At 37.7% G+C, this 16,735-nt stretch overlaps 2 protein-coding genes and 1 long non-coding RNA gene across 11 annotated transcripts; 2 read left to right on the top strand and 1 right to left on the bottom strand.

Annotated features, from left to right (window-relative positions):
• The first annotated feature begins 2,045 nt into the window (after positions 1–2,045).
• LOC111489501 lies at positions 2,046–4,352 on the top strand. The gene is made up of 2 exons (XR_002719389.1): positions 2,046–2,345; positions 4,130–4,352. It is a non-coding gene; the product is annotated as an uncharacterized LOC111489501 (long non-coding RNA).
• A 410-nt stretch (positions 4,353–4,762) lies between these two features.
• Positions 4,763–7,066, top strand: LOC111489165 (transcription elongation factor TFIIS-like). Its single transcript, XM_023137251.1, has 3 exons — positions 4,763–5,181; positions 5,392–5,590; positions 5,939–7,066. The coding sequence occupies exons 2-3, from the start codon at positions 5,426–5,428 to the stop codon at positions 6,902–6,904; spliced, it is 1,131 nt and encodes a 376-aa protein (XP_022993019.1). The 5' UTR covers positions 4,763–5,181; positions 5,392–5,425; the 3' UTR covers positions 6,905–7,066.
• LOC111489159 (E3 ubiquitin-protein ligase SHPRH) lies at positions 7,042–16,646 on the bottom strand. Of its 9 annotated transcripts, XM_023137233.1 has the most exons (21): positions 16,436–16,646; positions 16,087–16,283; positions 15,116–15,999; positions 14,804–15,010; positions 14,618–14,679; positions 14,015–14,498; positions 13,474–13,674; positions 12,734–12,989; positions 12,251–12,491; positions 11,956–12,125; positions 11,293–11,880; positions 10,820–10,983; positions 10,502–10,718; positions 10,219–10,419; positions 9,911–10,027; positions 9,482–9,724; positions 9,111–9,315; positions 8,762–8,970; positions 8,190–8,341; positions 7,557–7,827; positions 7,042–7,448 (listed from the first exon to the last, which is right to left on the bottom strand). In XM_023137233.1, exons 3-21 carry the CDS (start codon positions 15,937–15,939, stop codon positions 7,197–7,199), a joined length of 5,064 nt encoding a protein of 1,687 aa, XP_022993001.1. In that variant the 5' UTR covers positions 15,940–15,999; positions 16,087–16,283; positions 16,436–16,646; the 3' UTR covers positions 7,042–7,196. The 9 variants fall into 9 exon arrangements, with proteins under 9 accessions (XP_022993001.1, XP_022993000.1, XP_022992999.1 ...); XM_023137232.1 differs by having other exon boundaries at positions 16,087–16,646; XM_023137231.1 differs by lacking the exon at positions 16,087–16,283 and having other exon boundaries at positions 15,116–15,946; positions 16,436–16,645.
• Positions 16,647–16,735: the final 89 nt, after the last annotated feature.

Raw genomic sequence — 16,735 nt, 5'->3', positions numbered from 1 at the left:
AATAAATCAGGAGAAAAAAAGAAAAGGGGAAAATTGTAGGTGGGTGAGTGAATGAAGCAAAAGAGTCCTTTGAGCAGCTTTTGAATTAAATGCTTCCCTTAAAAGAGGGAGGGCAGGGGAGAGGGCAGTCAGTCTCAGAGGGGACCTCACCCCTATCCAAACCCTACTGCTCCTCCATTCTCTCCCTTTTGCTTACATTTTTATACCATCTTTAATTTCCTTCTAATTAATGATTATAGAATGCATTTATCATTCCAATTCTATATATCATTTCAAGTTGTTATTTATGCTAAAAAAAATTATTAAACTTTTCATGTTTAGAATTTTTTACAATTATTCAAATTACTTTCGTATATTGGTATGCAATGAAAATATTTATGTATATATGACGTCAGCTAAAGTTTCAGTACAATATTAATCTGAACCCTCATATGTAATGATTCATGGAGCTTGGATCTCATCATTTTTTCCTTATCTGGCTTCTCTCTCATCCTCGCTTGTGTTGGTAACCGACATGTCGTAACTGGACTGGGTCGCTTGGATGACAGTGTCAGAGGGACCAACGACATGTAGTGCATGCTTTAAGGGCAAAAAAGGTAACATTTCCCCTTTTTCGTTTTATTTTTTCCTCTACTGCAGACTACCGCCTTTTTGTTTTTTTTTTTTGTCTAAAAATTCATAAAATAAATGACACGTGTAATTTTCTAAAAATATTAAAATTTGATAATTTTCCGAAAAAGAAAGAGTATAATTTGTCAGTCGTATTTAATTTTTAAATCATATAATATCAATTAAAAGAAGAGAAAAAAAATGCCAACGAAATTCTCGTACTTTAATAATAAAGAAAAGTCAAAGTTAACAGAGCAGTTAAATCATAAAAAACGGAAAAAAAAAAAAAAAGGTAGGCGAAATATTTAAAGTGGTGGGGCCCGAGGGAACTCGAACGGCGTGAGGAAACGGCGTGCAATTGACGCCGACAGCCTGGTACGCCGTTTAGCGTTCCCCGAAAAGGGTATGCTAATTCCAAGGGCTAACAGAAACAGAATGTGGAGAATGTGATGTGTAAGTGGGCCGGGTCGGGTGGAGTTGGATAATCTATGGGTATACTACCCATAATCGAATAAGTGGTGAGAAATGTTTATATTTTAAATAAAATAAAATATCCTGTAAATACAGGGAAAATTTAATTTTTAAATAATTTTAAAAATCCTATATATTCTCACGAGGCAGCAAAACTCCGGACAAGAAGACGACAAACCAATTCACGGTTGGCTTTTACTTTTCTTACCATTGGCGTGTTAAAAAACGTGCCAGCAATAATATCCCACTCCTATCTAAATTTAATATAATAAAATATATTACATTTTTTGTTAATAAAAAATATCCAAAAATATATAATCCTGTTAATAAAAATATTATTACCACGAACAAATATTTATTAGGCATGTATATAATTGAATTATTAATTTATCTCTGCACAAAATAAATTCAATCAGTTGAAAATATAAATTATATTATTATGGACCGAGCTATATTGATAATGGTCAACTTCACGTATTTTAAATATAAAAGTTCATATAGAATTTTTATGTACGATGGGTTCCAACACATGCATTCAATTTTTTTTGTCTTTTAACTCGTTAAGATTAGGTCAATACAGTTCTAAAATATTTAAAAATTCATCATTTTATTAAATTATTGATTTTTTTTTTTTGTTTTTTTTGTTTTTTTTTTGTTTTTTTGTTTTTCTGGTTGTCATATTTGTATACCTTTAACTGTTCCAAGAAAATGGCTACAAAAAGTAGTATTTCTATGTCGAGCCTGGAGGTTCAAATAGTTGGGCCGCTCAAGATAAATGGGCCTAGATTAGGATCTGGGGCTCGGGTTGCGATCCGCTATAGGCCCATATATTCAAGCGACCTTAATTGTCCCATGTTTCATCGTGAATCTGTTCATATATATTGAAAAGTTAAATGACTATTTTGCCCTCTTACAATGTAAGAAAAAGAATAGAATGGAGAAGACTATTGTCAATCAATCACGATGACACGTGGAGCATTCTGATTTTGAAAAGGTGAAGTCCACCTCATCAGAAGAATCCGACGGTCAAAAATTGATTCCCGATTGATATGGTGGCTAGAACCGAATCCTTCTTATAAAAACTTCATGGATTTTGTATTAGGTTTACCATCAGAATTGGAAGAGGAATTCAGAGAGAAAAAATGGCAGGTGAATCAACTTTGTTCAAGTTCTTGAGCCCGGGACGCCGTTTCCAATCCACGGACATCCAAGCCGCCGCCGGCTGGGGTGTCGCCGCTGCCACAACTGCTCTATGGGTCGTTCAGGTTTTTTCCTTTCCTAAATTCATTGATCTGTACTATTATTTCTGGTTTTCGGAGATTTATGTAGTGGATCTTTTGACTCTCTATGTTAGAATAAAGGATGCATCGATCTTCTTGAAAGTTGATTCTTGATTCCGTTAACGATTTCTATTTCTAGTCTTGGACGATTTACCGTAGCGTATTTGTTATTTCTATTTTCACAATTTATCTTTGACTTACTTTGCCACCAGCGTTAATTTTGGTTACGGGATTAGATATCATTTTCAGCTGGCCATTCGTAGTTGAGATCTGGAAGAAATGTATTCCTATGAACTATGGTGTCTATGGGCAATACATATCGTGAGGATCTGAGAGAGCTATTTATTTATTTATTTATTTATATTTGTTTTCTCTTACTATTTTCTTCTCTTTCGTCATTGATCGAGCACAAGATTATACTGGCCCTGTCGGAACTCTTTTTGAATTATCAAGCTTCTCATGGTTTCTGCACACTGTGTTTTCGAAAAGCATAGTTGTATGTATATCTGTGTGTTCGGTAATCATTTCTTATTTTTCTCTCTAGTATGAAGCAAATTGAAAACAAAGATTAGGAGATTTATTTTCTCTTCCACGTTCAAAATATTCTCCGATGGGAACAGAATGAAGTAACCATAAATGCCGCCAAAGACATGCCCGTTCCTAGAATGACAACATTTGGATGTAGTTGCTTTACGTTGAATGTCACAATATAGATCTTGTTCAAGTAAAGTCGTATCTCTCTATATAAAACACCATTTAGGCCTTGAATCTCTCGCGTTTCTAAAAATTTGTAGTAGGTCATTATCTGTGGCTCGACGTCTTGCCATCCCCATGATCATACTCTCTGGTTCCACATTGAAAGTTTGGTATACTTCCGAATCCAGTCCCAAGTTCAATTTACTTCAATGTTATGGAGCTTTTAGCAGCTACTCACGGAGGCTGGCGATCCTACCTGTGGAATAGTCTTGATCCTCTACCCCCCCTGCTGTTTCTACAGTCCTTCCCTCGTCCCATAGTTTCATCACTGTAATTGGCTTCTACCTTTGGTTTTAATCCAGCAGTGAACTTTCTAGTAACTGGTGCAAAATTTCCAGTGATTCTGCCGTTCAAATTCATAATCCTGACTGCCATCAAGACTATCAATCACTCCTTGGATCTGGCACTCATTTTGCATCCAAGTATTGGCATGCTCAAAACATGTTCTCTCTATTTCATTCTTTTATCGAATCACCTTCTCTCACAATGTTACAATGTTTCTTTCTAGCATAGGAAGCTTTATAAGCTTCTCCGTAGGGTAAATACCACACTGCATTTCTGCTATTATCAAATTCAAATTTGATCTTCCTTCTATCAACCAATCATATGGAGGGCTAATGCCAAAGCTGATAGGGCCCATACAATTGGATTTAAGGTTTAACAAATAATGTCAATTGCAATTGGAAATGCTTTGCTGTGTGCTAGAAAAAGACATAATTCCGTACATTTTCCCTGATTGTCTCAAGAGGCTGCAACCAAACTAAATTGTTTTGAGTTTTGAAATATTCATTCTCGTTCAAACAGTTGGTTTCAATTGTTTCTGTACCGTGCTATTTTCTTTGTTGATAAAAAGGGGTTTTCTGGGTTATGCTGGAGATGTCAGTACCATTATGTATATATTATATATATATCTGTAGAGAATGAAGTGTATACAATCATTCCAATTTCTTAGTACCATTAATATGTTTCGAATCTAACCATTCCCATTTCTCTTTTGACAAAACCCTATGCAGCCATTCGACTGGATCAAGAAAACGTTCTTCGATAAGCCACAAGAGGCATAAATTGTTATTCGACTCGACCCAGCTTTTAATTTTGTTAATAAGTATCAGTTGATTGCCGCAAATGGGCAAACTGCAGAGTTCGTTGGAATAACATGTTTTGTAATAGACTTTGTTTTTCATTAAACTGAGTTGGAATTTTATCGTTTTCAAGTGTGGTTGATATTTTTTCTTATCCCTATGTACTATTTTCTAGGATCTTTTCCTTTTCCCATGCCTTAGAGAGACCCCAGCTTCTATTTTTAGAAATTATAAAAACAAATTTAAAATTTTAATAAAATTTTCACATTTTTTTAGGAAAAGAATTTCGTTGAACAATAAAGAATTTAAATTCCATATTTGCCGAGTAGAGCCTAGTTTTTTGAGAGAGAAATTTATTTTTTAAAAAAAAGAAATAAATTCAAATTTGTTTAAACATATAGAATAGGTGAATCAAGTAATGGTTAAGTTTAATTATTTGCTAGAGTACTGTCATTATATGATTGGCTAAGCTAAACTAGATTTATATGAACATTTATCTTACAAGGTTAAATTTTTTTTTATACTTCTAAATTTAGCGATGCTGATTTCTTTAATAGATTTCTCCGCAAATAATTTTTTAAGCGTATATAAAAGAAAAATGGCATATTTGTAAAGGTTAAAAATGTAACAAGTCCGATGATCTTGATGCGATAAAACTCGGTGCCTTGAGTTGGCGAGTGATGATCCGAAAAACGACGTCGTTACCAAAAACCCCATCCTCTTCTCTCGCAGTCTATGGATAAATGGGTAGATCTTACCATTATCCTGTACGCCACGTTTTTCGGCTGTGGCCGTCGGATCTAGCTCACATCTACTTCTTCCTCGAGGGTTAATTTCTATTTCTCTGTTGTCTCCGCCGTCTCTCCGCTGAAAAGGGGGTTTATCCTGTAGCCGATTGTGGTTGAGTTTCCCCTTTTCTGTTTTGGTTTTCTTTGATTTACTGTGGGATTGCGAGCGTTTTTCTGCTGGCGATTCAGTTCTCTGTAAGTGATACTCATCGATATCTATCATTTGCCATCGGCACTTGGATGTCTTTTGATTCAGTGCTATTCTTTTGCTTGTTTATTGAGAAACGAGGTCGAATGCGAGTTTGGTTGCAATACCCGATTTTGTATGCGTATGTTTGTACCTTTCCGTTTTCTTGTTGTTGTTGTTGGGGCCTGATTATTCTTTTCTTCGAATGTGTTGGATAGATAATATAAAAAATCCCAAGTTGGCAGCGATTCGATGGAGAGTGAGCTGGTGGAGTTATTTGAAGCGGCGAAAAAGGCCGCAGACGCCGCTGCAGCACCATCGAATGATGATGGGGGAGCCGAAGAAAGTCGCTGCCTAGATGCCCTACGTCAGCTCAAGAAATTTCCTGTTACTTATCAAATCCTTGTTTCCACTCAGGTTTTCTTCTCCTTTGACTTGAAATTAGTTTCTTTTGTTGATGGTTGATGGATACTGAAAATGTTAACAGCCGACTAGTTCATAAAATCATACATGCTTTTTATCAAGAATTAACCCTAAATTCATTGTTTGCTTTTCTACGAATTGGTTTCATGACTAGGCGAGTTCACTCTATTTCATTTGTTATTTGAGTTGTTCACATTCATATAACGAAGCCATCTCTAACTTTGTGACCCTTTTAAGTTTTGGGGAGATAATTCTGGCGCTATATGTCTTGCTATGACCTTTTCCTGTGAAATTGAGGTCACTTTGCCGGCATTGATAGCTTCTGTATCTTGTCTTCTTTAGGTCGGGAAGCGCCTTCGGCACCTCACTAAGCACCCCAAGAAGAAAATACAGTACTATGCTTCTGATCTGATTGAGATATGGAAGGAAATAGTAATCAAGGAGACTAACAAGAATAAGAAAAATGGGAACATCGACAGTAAAGAGTTGCCTAAAATTGGTTCTCCCAGTGCGGAGTCCGTTAAGGTGGAGAAGTTTAGAAAATCATCTTCCATGAAGGTTGAGAGAGTTTCCCAGGTCGAGCAATTCGATAGAAATGGTGTCGCAAGCTCTGCAAAATTTTCCAGATCGGAAAGCGACATCTCGGTGGAAAACTCTGTTAAGGTTGAGAAAACTGATTCAGTGGTCAAGGTTGAAAGGATAGTTAAAGAAGAGAAGAGAATCTCAAAAGAAAAGAAACCATTAAGTGGCACTGATGCACCTCCAAAGCTTACTTCCATGATTAAATCAAAAGATGCTGCTCGAGACAAAATAAGAGAACTTCTCTTCGAGGCTTTCTCCAAAGTTCCTAGTGAGGCTGATGAAGATGTTATGGATGAAGTAAATGCAAGTGATCCGATTCGGGTTGCTGTTTCGGTAGAATCCGTGATGTTTGAAAATTGGGGAGGTTCTACTGGCTCACAGAAGACCAAGTACAGATCTATAATGTTTAACCTCAAGGATCCGAAGAACCCAGACTTTCGAAGAAAAGTTCTTCTTGGACTTATAAAGCCAGAAAGGCTGATCAATATGAGCACAGCTGATATGGCAAGCGATCAGAGAAAACGTGAAAATGAAGAGATTGAACAGAAAGCTTTATTCGATTGTGAGCGTGGAGGAGCTCCAAAAGCTACTACCGATCAATTCAAGTGTGGTCGATGCGGTCAGCGCAAAACAACCTACTACCAATTGCAGACACGGAGTGCTGATGAACCTATGACCACCTTTGTTACTTGTGTAAACTGCAATAACCATTGGAAGTTCTGTTGAGTCTCTCTTGAGCTGACGAAAATGTTATTGTGAGTTGTTTTGCCTCGACACTGGTTGCTGCAGTCTGTAATCCCACTCCACATCGTTACATTTACGTAGAGGGTTCTCTACTGTAGGATTTCTAAGTGCTAATTTACTGAGAATCAGTCGGTTTCTAGTCTTCATTGAACTGTTTTCCAATATGTACACGATCCTAATAGTTTACAAATGAAAGGCATTGCAATGTAGCGACTTCCCATGTTTGATGAGAGGGAAAGAAGGAACATAATTTAGAATCCATGAATAAAACATCCTACGCTGTATGCTCTTTGAGTCTCCTCTCAGCTGCAATAGTAGCAGCCATGGAAGGAGCCAAATGCCTTAGCGTTTCACTTTCCTTCTCATCACTTTCCCTCAATGGTGATGGTCTGGATGCAAACAGAGACTCGACTTCTTTAAGCGTAAAAACGGGCTGATCTTGGTTCTTTGTATTTCCAGTGATGAAGGAAGAACTCTCTCTGCTTCGGTTAAGACTGTGTATGCTCTCTTCCACTGTGTCTTTAACCTATAATGACCCCAAAAAGAGAACCCAAAACTAAATTATATGTCTGCCATTTGAACTGTGCTTTGGTGAAAACTCTTTTGGACTGTAAAAAGAGGGAGCTGTACATACTATGAAGCGGTGAACAAACGTCTTATTTTGCTGTCCAATTCGGTGTACCCTGCTAATTGCTTGCGCTTCTGCAGCTGGATTGAGCAGTGGCTCCACAAGGATAACATGTTGAGCTTCTAGAAGGTTCAGGCCATTAGCTCCATGCTGAATCAAGAGCAACAAAACCTGAGCAGATCTAAGTTCTGGAACCTCTGCTAATGGCTGTTTCTTGTGATTTTCTTTTGCATTGATCTTCTGTCCTCTAAATTCACTAATGGCTGTATGAGATTTCCTGCATTTGCAAAGTCCAATATTACAGTACAACGTTGAACAACGTAAAGTAGTTTACAAAAAAATCAGACAATGACAGAGCAGCCTGTAATAGAATGATCGACATCCGAAAAACGCTTGACCGAAGGAATGAGTCACAAGGTGAATTATCAGTCTCAACGTCAAAGGAACGAGCATTTTCGGGGACTAGCCCGCTTTGAAAGTAAACTAACCTTCTACGGAGCTCCACAACCCACCCCACCTCCCCAGAAAAAAACCCGCTGCCGATGATGCAAAGGGAGTGGAGATTTGGAAAGAAAAGGTACGGTACACAATTGAATTTGATCTATTGAAATTTTCATACTGCATCTGATATCATCTCACCTGCCTCCTTTCATCCTGACAAAGGTAATGTTGTTGGCAGCAAAGGCATATTGTAAAACATCAAGAACATCGTTCCAACTAGAGAAAACGAGAACTTTGGCCTCAGAATCTGTATACTTGATCCACAAGATTCGCCTTACAACTGCTTCAATCTACAGAAGGTTGTAGATTGCAAGTATTATTACAACAGAAAAACAATTGGACAAATGATACAAAGACTAATATGATGAAGTTTTTTCTCTCTATTTTTTTTTTTTGTTTGAAGGACCTTAACTCGAGAAGTGACAGCATAAAAATGGAGCCATCTGTGAACGAGTTAACGCAATAAACAAATTCAACCGAATAAGGATGGGAACATCTAAAGGGAAACATGCAAATAAGACAATAAACAAAACAAGGACCCAATTTGTAACGACCCAAGCTCACCGCTAGCAGATATTGTCCTCGGGCTTTCCCTTTAGACGTGGGATCTCACACAATTGCCCCAATATTGTTTATGCACCAGATTAGGCATCAGGTAAACGGTGAATGAAAGTAAATTGAATTAAGAAGCGTTAAGTAGGACTCCAAACCTTCGTTCCATAGGAACCCTGAACTCTAATGGACCTTTCATCCTCCCTGGAAGTTTTGTGCAAAGTTGAAGGATCAAGTGTTGCATTTTTACTATCATCCGCGTAAGCGATATTCCCGAAATCTGTGTGTTGGCGACAGGTTGGGCACATCACCCATTTGGTTTGAATTGTACTATCACGCAATTTCTTTTCAGTCATTGCAAACAAACCTGTGGGAAACAAATGCCATTACAAGTTACAATATATAATGTACTAAGCATTCAGAAAAGGGGGTTTTTAGGTATCCATGGTGCTTTGTTTAGTGCTGGATACTCAAAAGACAAGCACTGATGTAAAAATCAATACTAACATTTACAGCATGTAATGTGTCCACATTGAAAAACCATCTTTTGATTGCTTAGTGTTTCTTGGCAAACAGGGCATGATTCTTCATCAGCTTTCAATGTGTTCTCACTTTTTTGTTCCACAGATGTAGATGTGATATCCGGTACTTGAGTTGATGCTGGATTACTAGAACTACCTAATGGTATGTTTTGCTTAGATTGCACCAAACCCTGGAAACAATAGAAATTATGAGTAACAACGATGTAAAATACGAATGGAAAGATAATAAAACAAGAAAAAAAAAAGGACTGGATCAGAGGCCTAAGCACGGTGTACTCATAACGATTCTAAATATGAAACTTTCAATGCAGTAAACAAATGGGTAAACGTTTTAACCTTCAAATAACGAAGTTTCCCTTTGACACGCGATAACATAGCCAAGGACACGAACTTATCACTAGAATATTGGACACTAGCTGCAGGAAGCTCGTGCTCACTAATGGCATAAGCTGAGTCGTCAGCATCATTGCCCCTTAAGCATAATCTCGTGGTTGCCATCTTAATTTCGTCGTGAGCATTCAAAACTTGAGCTTGAGCAATGGCTAAGGACCTTGCATGTCCATACTCCTTTCGCATGTACTAGACAAATTGAGCAATCGAGCTAAGGTTAAAAATCCAGTAGGTTTTCATATCAATGTACGAAAAATCCACGGACATGAATTATCCTTAAATTTTGAAACGATTTACGCCTATATTGAGCATATAAGAATCGACATAGGACATTAAAAGGGCATTTTTCTCACAAAATATATACCCAAATAATACCTCCAGAAGGTGTAGCTGTTTGTTGGCTGCTGCTATACTTTCTTTTCCTAGCTGTGTCTTACAGAAGTTCTTGATAACACCAAGAACAACCTCCAATTCAGAAGGATGCTTAGACACCTAAAATCAGAGCAACAAAGTCTGAATAAGGTTTCTTGCATATCATAAGCCATATTAAAAAGAAAAAGTGCCAAGAAATCAAACCGCTCACGATTTCCATCACGAGATACTTTAAATTATCGTATCATAAGACAGATGTGACCAATCTGAGGCACTTCTAAGACAAAAGTAAGGAAAGAAGAAAAACTAACCACAACTCTTTCTCCAGCATCTCTTTTGTTAGATTCTTCATATCCATCTCTAGATGAACTTAAGTTTTTATTTTGTTGCAATAGACTCCAATAAAAACGATTAAGTGCAGACTTCTTCTTCTGAGCTTCAACTGCCTCTTCAACAGAAGTAACCATTCCTCCCTGTACTGTATTGAGCCGGAAAAGTCTTGCCTCATATTCCTACAAAGAGAAGAGAGCTTATATTCATAATGCAAGTCAAAGAGCAAGCATCAAGGAAATTGGCCTAATCAGGAAGAAGAACCTGAAATAGTTGGTCTAGTTCACAAAGAACACAAGGTGGTCCATTACTGTCGGCCTGACAATTTTGACAGTATCGAACACGTTCAATATCTTCATCTTTTGGGCTTTCCATGGTCTGATCAATTTCTAAAAGTCGACCAATCACCAATTTTCTCGAAGCTTCCAAAAGGTCCAAACCAGTCTGAACATGATACTTCAAAGCATCAATGCTGCGGAAACTGTTATCAAGCTAAAAAATCCATTAGTATTCATGCAATATACATACCATAAAAAATAATTTGTATTCATGACAGAATGCATAGAGTTTGTAATCATTTACCGAGATCCCACTCTAGATTTCGAATTGTTAAGGTTTCCAGATACAGCCTCTTCAATCTTTCTTATCAACTCGTGCGAGAAGTCCTTGTTCTGTTCAGCATGGTGAACTGCTTGTAACCACCAAACTTCGTTAAGATTTTCCCTGCTCTTGAGTTCATTGCAGACCTTCATTTTGTATTGAAAAAATAAGGCATGGAAATTAGAGAAATATCATATATGTAATAATCATCACTAAATGGCTGGAAAAACTAAGGTATCTGCTAGAACATACACCAATACTATCCATTGGAAAGAACTAAACTACATCTCAAGTGTCCAGGAATAAAAGGATCAATAAGCAACTCAATAGTCGGACATAATGGTAGCATACCATCAATTTTTACTGCAAAAATGATATTACACAAAACTATATCATGAATGATGATATACACATTGTAACAGCCTAGAGTAAGTTAGCAGGACATAGAAACATACCTGCACGTAGGACTTTGTGAACTCTTGCTGGGCAATACATAGCTTCGAGGAAAAGACAGCTAGATATTTCTGCCTCATATCCTCGCATGCTTTTCTTAAATAATTATCATTGAAGTAATTACTTGACCGATGAGGCTCGTAATTCTCCTCCTTTTTGGCGTTCTCATCTTGTCCTGTCAGCTCAAGAGGACTGTCGATGATCTTCTCGGTATCACTACAAGGCACATACAGGGTCCCGTTGACTTTTTGTTTCTTTATGATATGATTATCGGACTTTTCAGAATCATCCATCCTGGAGGCCTTCACTTCACAAGTTCTTGGATAAAATTGATCTTTTAAAGGAGATTGTATCTGGTCCATGGCTAATGGTAGTATCTCAGCAAGATTGTGATGGATGTGAATGCTCAACAAAGGATCTACGCGAAAATCTTCATTGTTTTCCTCTGCCAATTCTAGAGCTTCTTTATATAGTGAGAGGGCTTCAGAAAATTTCTTCTCGATTATAGCTATTCCAGCAAGTGCATTTAAAGCAACAACTGTCCTCCTCAGAGCTTCCTCTCCTTCTATCTTGGTCTTACTAACAAGGACCTGAGAAATGAAACCACTTAGAGTAAAGTTTTACACCAGATTTCGTGAAAACTCGTATCTTTACTTGAGGAATACCATCAAAATTTCCTCCATTGTCATTGGGGATTGTTGCAATGAGCGAAGTCCCGAACTTCCTACTTGTGGGTGACAGCAAGCTTGGCGAAGTTTCAAAAGTGTGTTCAGCAGCTTTCCAGCATCGGCATGGGTGATAAGAATATCAGATGGAGCATCAGAAGAGACAAAGCCTGAAAAAAGTTAGCAGTACAATAATGTTAAGTCATAATAACCACCTTTTCCCTTATGATGTGGATCATAGTGATGAACAAAGAAAAATGATTCTTGAATGAAGTCATAATCAACCACTAACAACCTGGGACTTTCCTTTTGACAAAATCATCTTTCAAACCTTGAATAACTTCACGGGCATAACTCACACAAGTTTCATGCTGCCTCTGGTAGAAGTTCTCTTCAATTGGTGAAAACGTCAGCCAAGTGACTTGCTCCTCCTGAGGAGGTAGCTGCAATTCATCTGTAACGTGTACTTTTAAAGAACGCCACATTATTTGCTTAAAGAATTTGTGTGTGAATTCCATAGTGCCAGGGTCCCTTCTCTGCAAAAGTCGTCGGTGAAAGATAAAGAAACCCGATATGTCAAAAATGAAAAATAACGTGGGTCAAAAATAGCTAGGAAACAATCCCAAAAGAATACGTAAAGAAGAAGTAATAAATGAAAACGTATAAAAAAACTAAGAATGAGTTGTTGTGATAGCAAAGGTTTTGTGTGGCATTTTGTCTCTCTTTCTTTACTCTTTCTCCCTAACTACGATTGAACAAATCATTGAATGCCACGTACCTCATATGGATCTCTTATAACTTCAACCCACCATCTGTGAACATTAAATGGACTTGCTTTCACAAATCGCAGTAATCCATATAAATCTTCAAGTTTCCTTTGTATGGGAGTCCCCGTAATGCACCAGCGGTGACTAGCATAAAGCCGTGAAGCCATTTCTGTAGCAGCAGTAGCATTGCTCTCGACCATTTGTCCCTCATCCAAACAAATCCTCCACCAAAAGATCCTGGTGAGAGGAGTAGGGACAACAGGGTACCTAAAATGAACAGTCCACATGCATAGTCAAATTTTGCAATTTCAAATGAGAGCTGCATTAAAGAGAACACGTCAATATTTCCTCGAGAAATTTCCCCTAATCTCCATGAATGAAAATAAATCGAATAGCATAGTAAAGGTTGCATCGTGGTCATATTCAAGAGGTACCAAAACAGGTTGCCAAAAGAATTAAAAAAATGCTATTTCGAAGAAATGATCAATCAGGTTAAAAACTCAAGATAACTTGAAAGTAGAAACACAAGCATACCAATACACACAGTCAAATTGTTAGCATGCAGTTAAACACAGATATTGAGGGCATAAAGATTCATATGTCGAGCATATAAAAAGAGCGCATCTCTAGAAGCAATTGGTTAAAGAATATGGTACACCTTGACCAAAAATCCTGCACGGACTAATTATGAAGTAAGAAAGAAGCAATTACATAAATATAAGGAACATTCCTCAGCAAGGCAAGAACAGACCTCTTCTGGAATCTCATGAAGCGTCGATCGCCTTCATGCCTATCATAATCATGGGATAGGTCCTCTTTAAGCACATCATATGATGTTAAGACTATATCAGAATTGATGATATCGTTGATCTGCACAGGCAAAGGGTTTGAAAGAGAAGTATCTCTCACTCCCTCGTATACAAGTAGTTTTATTGAACCTGGATGAGTATGACTGGGATGATAAATAACAACTGAAAGTCAGCTTGCACTACCAGTGGAAATGAAAAACTTTCAAGTGAACTAGTGTCAAAATGGATAATATTTTTACAAAGACATCCGATCGAAGAATTATGCGTGCATATGAAACAAAAACAGGTGCAGCCATAATTTATTAAGAAATCCAGTGTTTCTTATTGGAAGAAGAAGGTATATTAGGCAATCACTAATCGAACATGATAGCCACAACATTTCTAGGTTAATAGAGGTGGTATACTTGCAGGTGTACAAAAAATCAAATGCAAAGGCACTCTCATAAATGAGATAAATAAAAATATGGTCAAATGAGAGTATACCGTAAAATCTCGGCATGCCACTGGAATAATATGGGAGCTGGACAGACAATTAGAGTTGCACCTGTAGTCATTGGGGAATCAGTAGCCTGCATCAGCTCTAAGCATGGCATACAAACATGTTCCTCATCTCTAACAGTTACATTTACTGTATTCCTTTTATTTGTCTTGTCCTTTCTACAGTTCCCATCCTTAGTGTCAACGGGTTCGAGAATTCTTCCTTTAGGTGAATAACCAACGCAGTCAGCATGTTGCCATGCGTCACAAATATCACATTGTACCCACAACCCTTCGTATCTGTGATTTTCACTAACAGCTCCACACACACACTCAACACGCTCCCTCTTTAATCTTTTAAATTTGGTTCTCTGATCTTCAACAAGTTGTTGCATTTCATCCTCAAAACCTTTTCCACCTTTGAACACTGACATTGGATGAGAAAGTATGCAAGCCAGTAGTTCAATAGTTTTTCCCAGACCCATTTCATCTGTATACATCGAATCATTCAGACAAAATAAAGACCATAAGAATAGCTAATTGCATCAGTGTTAAGTGCTGAAATGCCTAGTTTTGGAAGATGTAATGATTCTAATTAGTGGCATTTACCAGCTAGAATGCCCCCGTAAACATGCGGTAAAGTTTGCTCTGCATTCCAAGTAAGATCTCCACTGGAGATAAACTTAAGTAAGAATACAAGAGGAGAAGTAGGTGTTCCTAACTACATAGACAAGCACATATTTTTCAACTTTATTCACTTCACAAAGCCATGCTCAAAAGTAAAGAAGTTGATACCTGAAAGGATTGTAGAACATTCTCAAACGAGTATCAAGACATTCCAGGGGCATACACAGGGGAGAAATAAGCTGCCCGTTTTCTCCCACACCAAAATTTCTCGAAAATCCTTTCTCCCGTTGTACCATCCAGTAGGCTGCACGACGCTGATAAGGTCTTAGTTTTGGAAGCAAATTGGGTATGTCTTCATCAAGCATGGGATCATCTCTACAATGAACTTATGTCATCAGTAGTGCCAAACTGGGGGGAAAATGTAAACGTTCTATAAAGTGAAACAGAACACACAAGTACATGAGCACTAATTACACTCACTTTGATGGCTTAATGGCATCATAAAAGGCAACAGAATCAAAATTTACATGTTTCCTGGAGCTGGATGCATCATCCCCTGTCTCACGATGCAAATGAGCTTCCATATTAGTTGATTCAACAACTCCATACTTGACCTCTGATGATACTACTTCAGGACGCAACCAAGCAATGGTATTCATCATACTCTTTTTCCACAACTGCCTGCCACTATCTAATATTGACCCACAGGCATCAAAAGCACTCGATAATATTTCCACCCTCAACCTGAGAGATCCCATATTTTGGGAAAAGGAAACACCCATAACTGGCCTCAATGTCACAAACTTCAGATTTGCAAGATGAACAAGGCCAGATATGGCCTCATCAGGTCCATCAAAACTACCTGATAACACCACCGAGCAACCATTCATATCTTCCTCTATGCGTCTCTCAATTAGTTCCAACGATATTTCATTTGAAGATAAAACCGGCCAATGACCAAACTTAATACGATCAAGGAGAAATCCATTGTCATTGCACAAACGAAACCTTAACGAGTATCTCGAGCTCTCACAAAAAATTTCTTCTGATCGTATACCAACAAAAGGGTGTTCTAACCTTATATCCATCAGAACAACTTCAGAAATATCATGGTGCTCATTGGAATGCCATCCAGTTCGATCAACTTCCACAAAAAATGGCTCCTTACCCTCATCAAGTTTGATGTCTGATGATTCTACAGTTTCCACAATCCCATTACCATCAACCTCTGTCTTGGGATTCACGCGATCTTCAAATCTTATTCCACCAGAGCGATGAGGTTGCTTTTGCTTCCTTCTACCCATTCTATAACTATTTTAACAAAAATAGAGAGGACTAAAAGTTTCAATATGTAATTTTGGAAAAAGGCAAGTTATAGTAGCAGTAAGCCTACAACGGATAAGACTAACTCAAATGATTATCTAAATGAAAGGGAATATAAAGCCACTACTCAATAAGTTACGCACACAAAATCCTATATAGTTGGAAAACTGAAATCAAATATGCAAACGTATATTCATAAGTACATAACAAAAATATGCAGACATATGTGGAGAAAGAGGCGTTGCATCTGCACCATAAACAGCCACCAAACCCAAATCATAAAATTCAAGAGAACTTCACCAGAACTTCACCAGAACAAGAAATACTACAAATTTAGACTAAGATGTCAGAAAAGAAGATGAAACAAAACCTGAGCCTGGGAAACAGCCATACAATTGAAGAAGATATCACCAGAAAATGAAGTCCTACAACTATAAATCCAAGAAAAATTAAGGTGTCAGAAAGGAAAAACTTGACCTGGAAGATAAGAGTTTGATTATTGGCGCGCGACCATGATGAACATGCCCAATTCTTCCGGTTGAGAGAGGATATTCATGTAAAATTACAGATAAAATACATTAAGCCTAAACTGCAGGGTTACAAGAGACGCAGGAAACCCAATGAATTAAACTTCCATTCACTGTTCGATACGTCGTTTTGGGTAAGCGACTCGATTTCGACCGATCTATCATTTAAGCGATCGTCACAGTGACGCAGAATCGGTTTGGTTCGGCCTCCAGACATAACTACAAAAATGGCCCTACCCGGTTCTTTAAA

Source organism: Cucurbita maxima, unplaced genomic scaffold (genome assembly GCF_002738345.1).
Source record: "Cucurbita maxima cultivar Rimu unplaced genomic scaffold, Cmax_1.0 Cma_Scf00014, whole genome shotgun sequence".
NCBI lineage: Eukaryota > Viridiplantae > Streptophyta > Magnoliopsida > Cucurbitales > Cucurbitaceae > Cucurbita > Cucurbita maxima.
The sequence above is the reverse complement of the archived record's forward strand: the minus strand, read 5'-3'. Positions and strand labels throughout refer to the sequence as shown.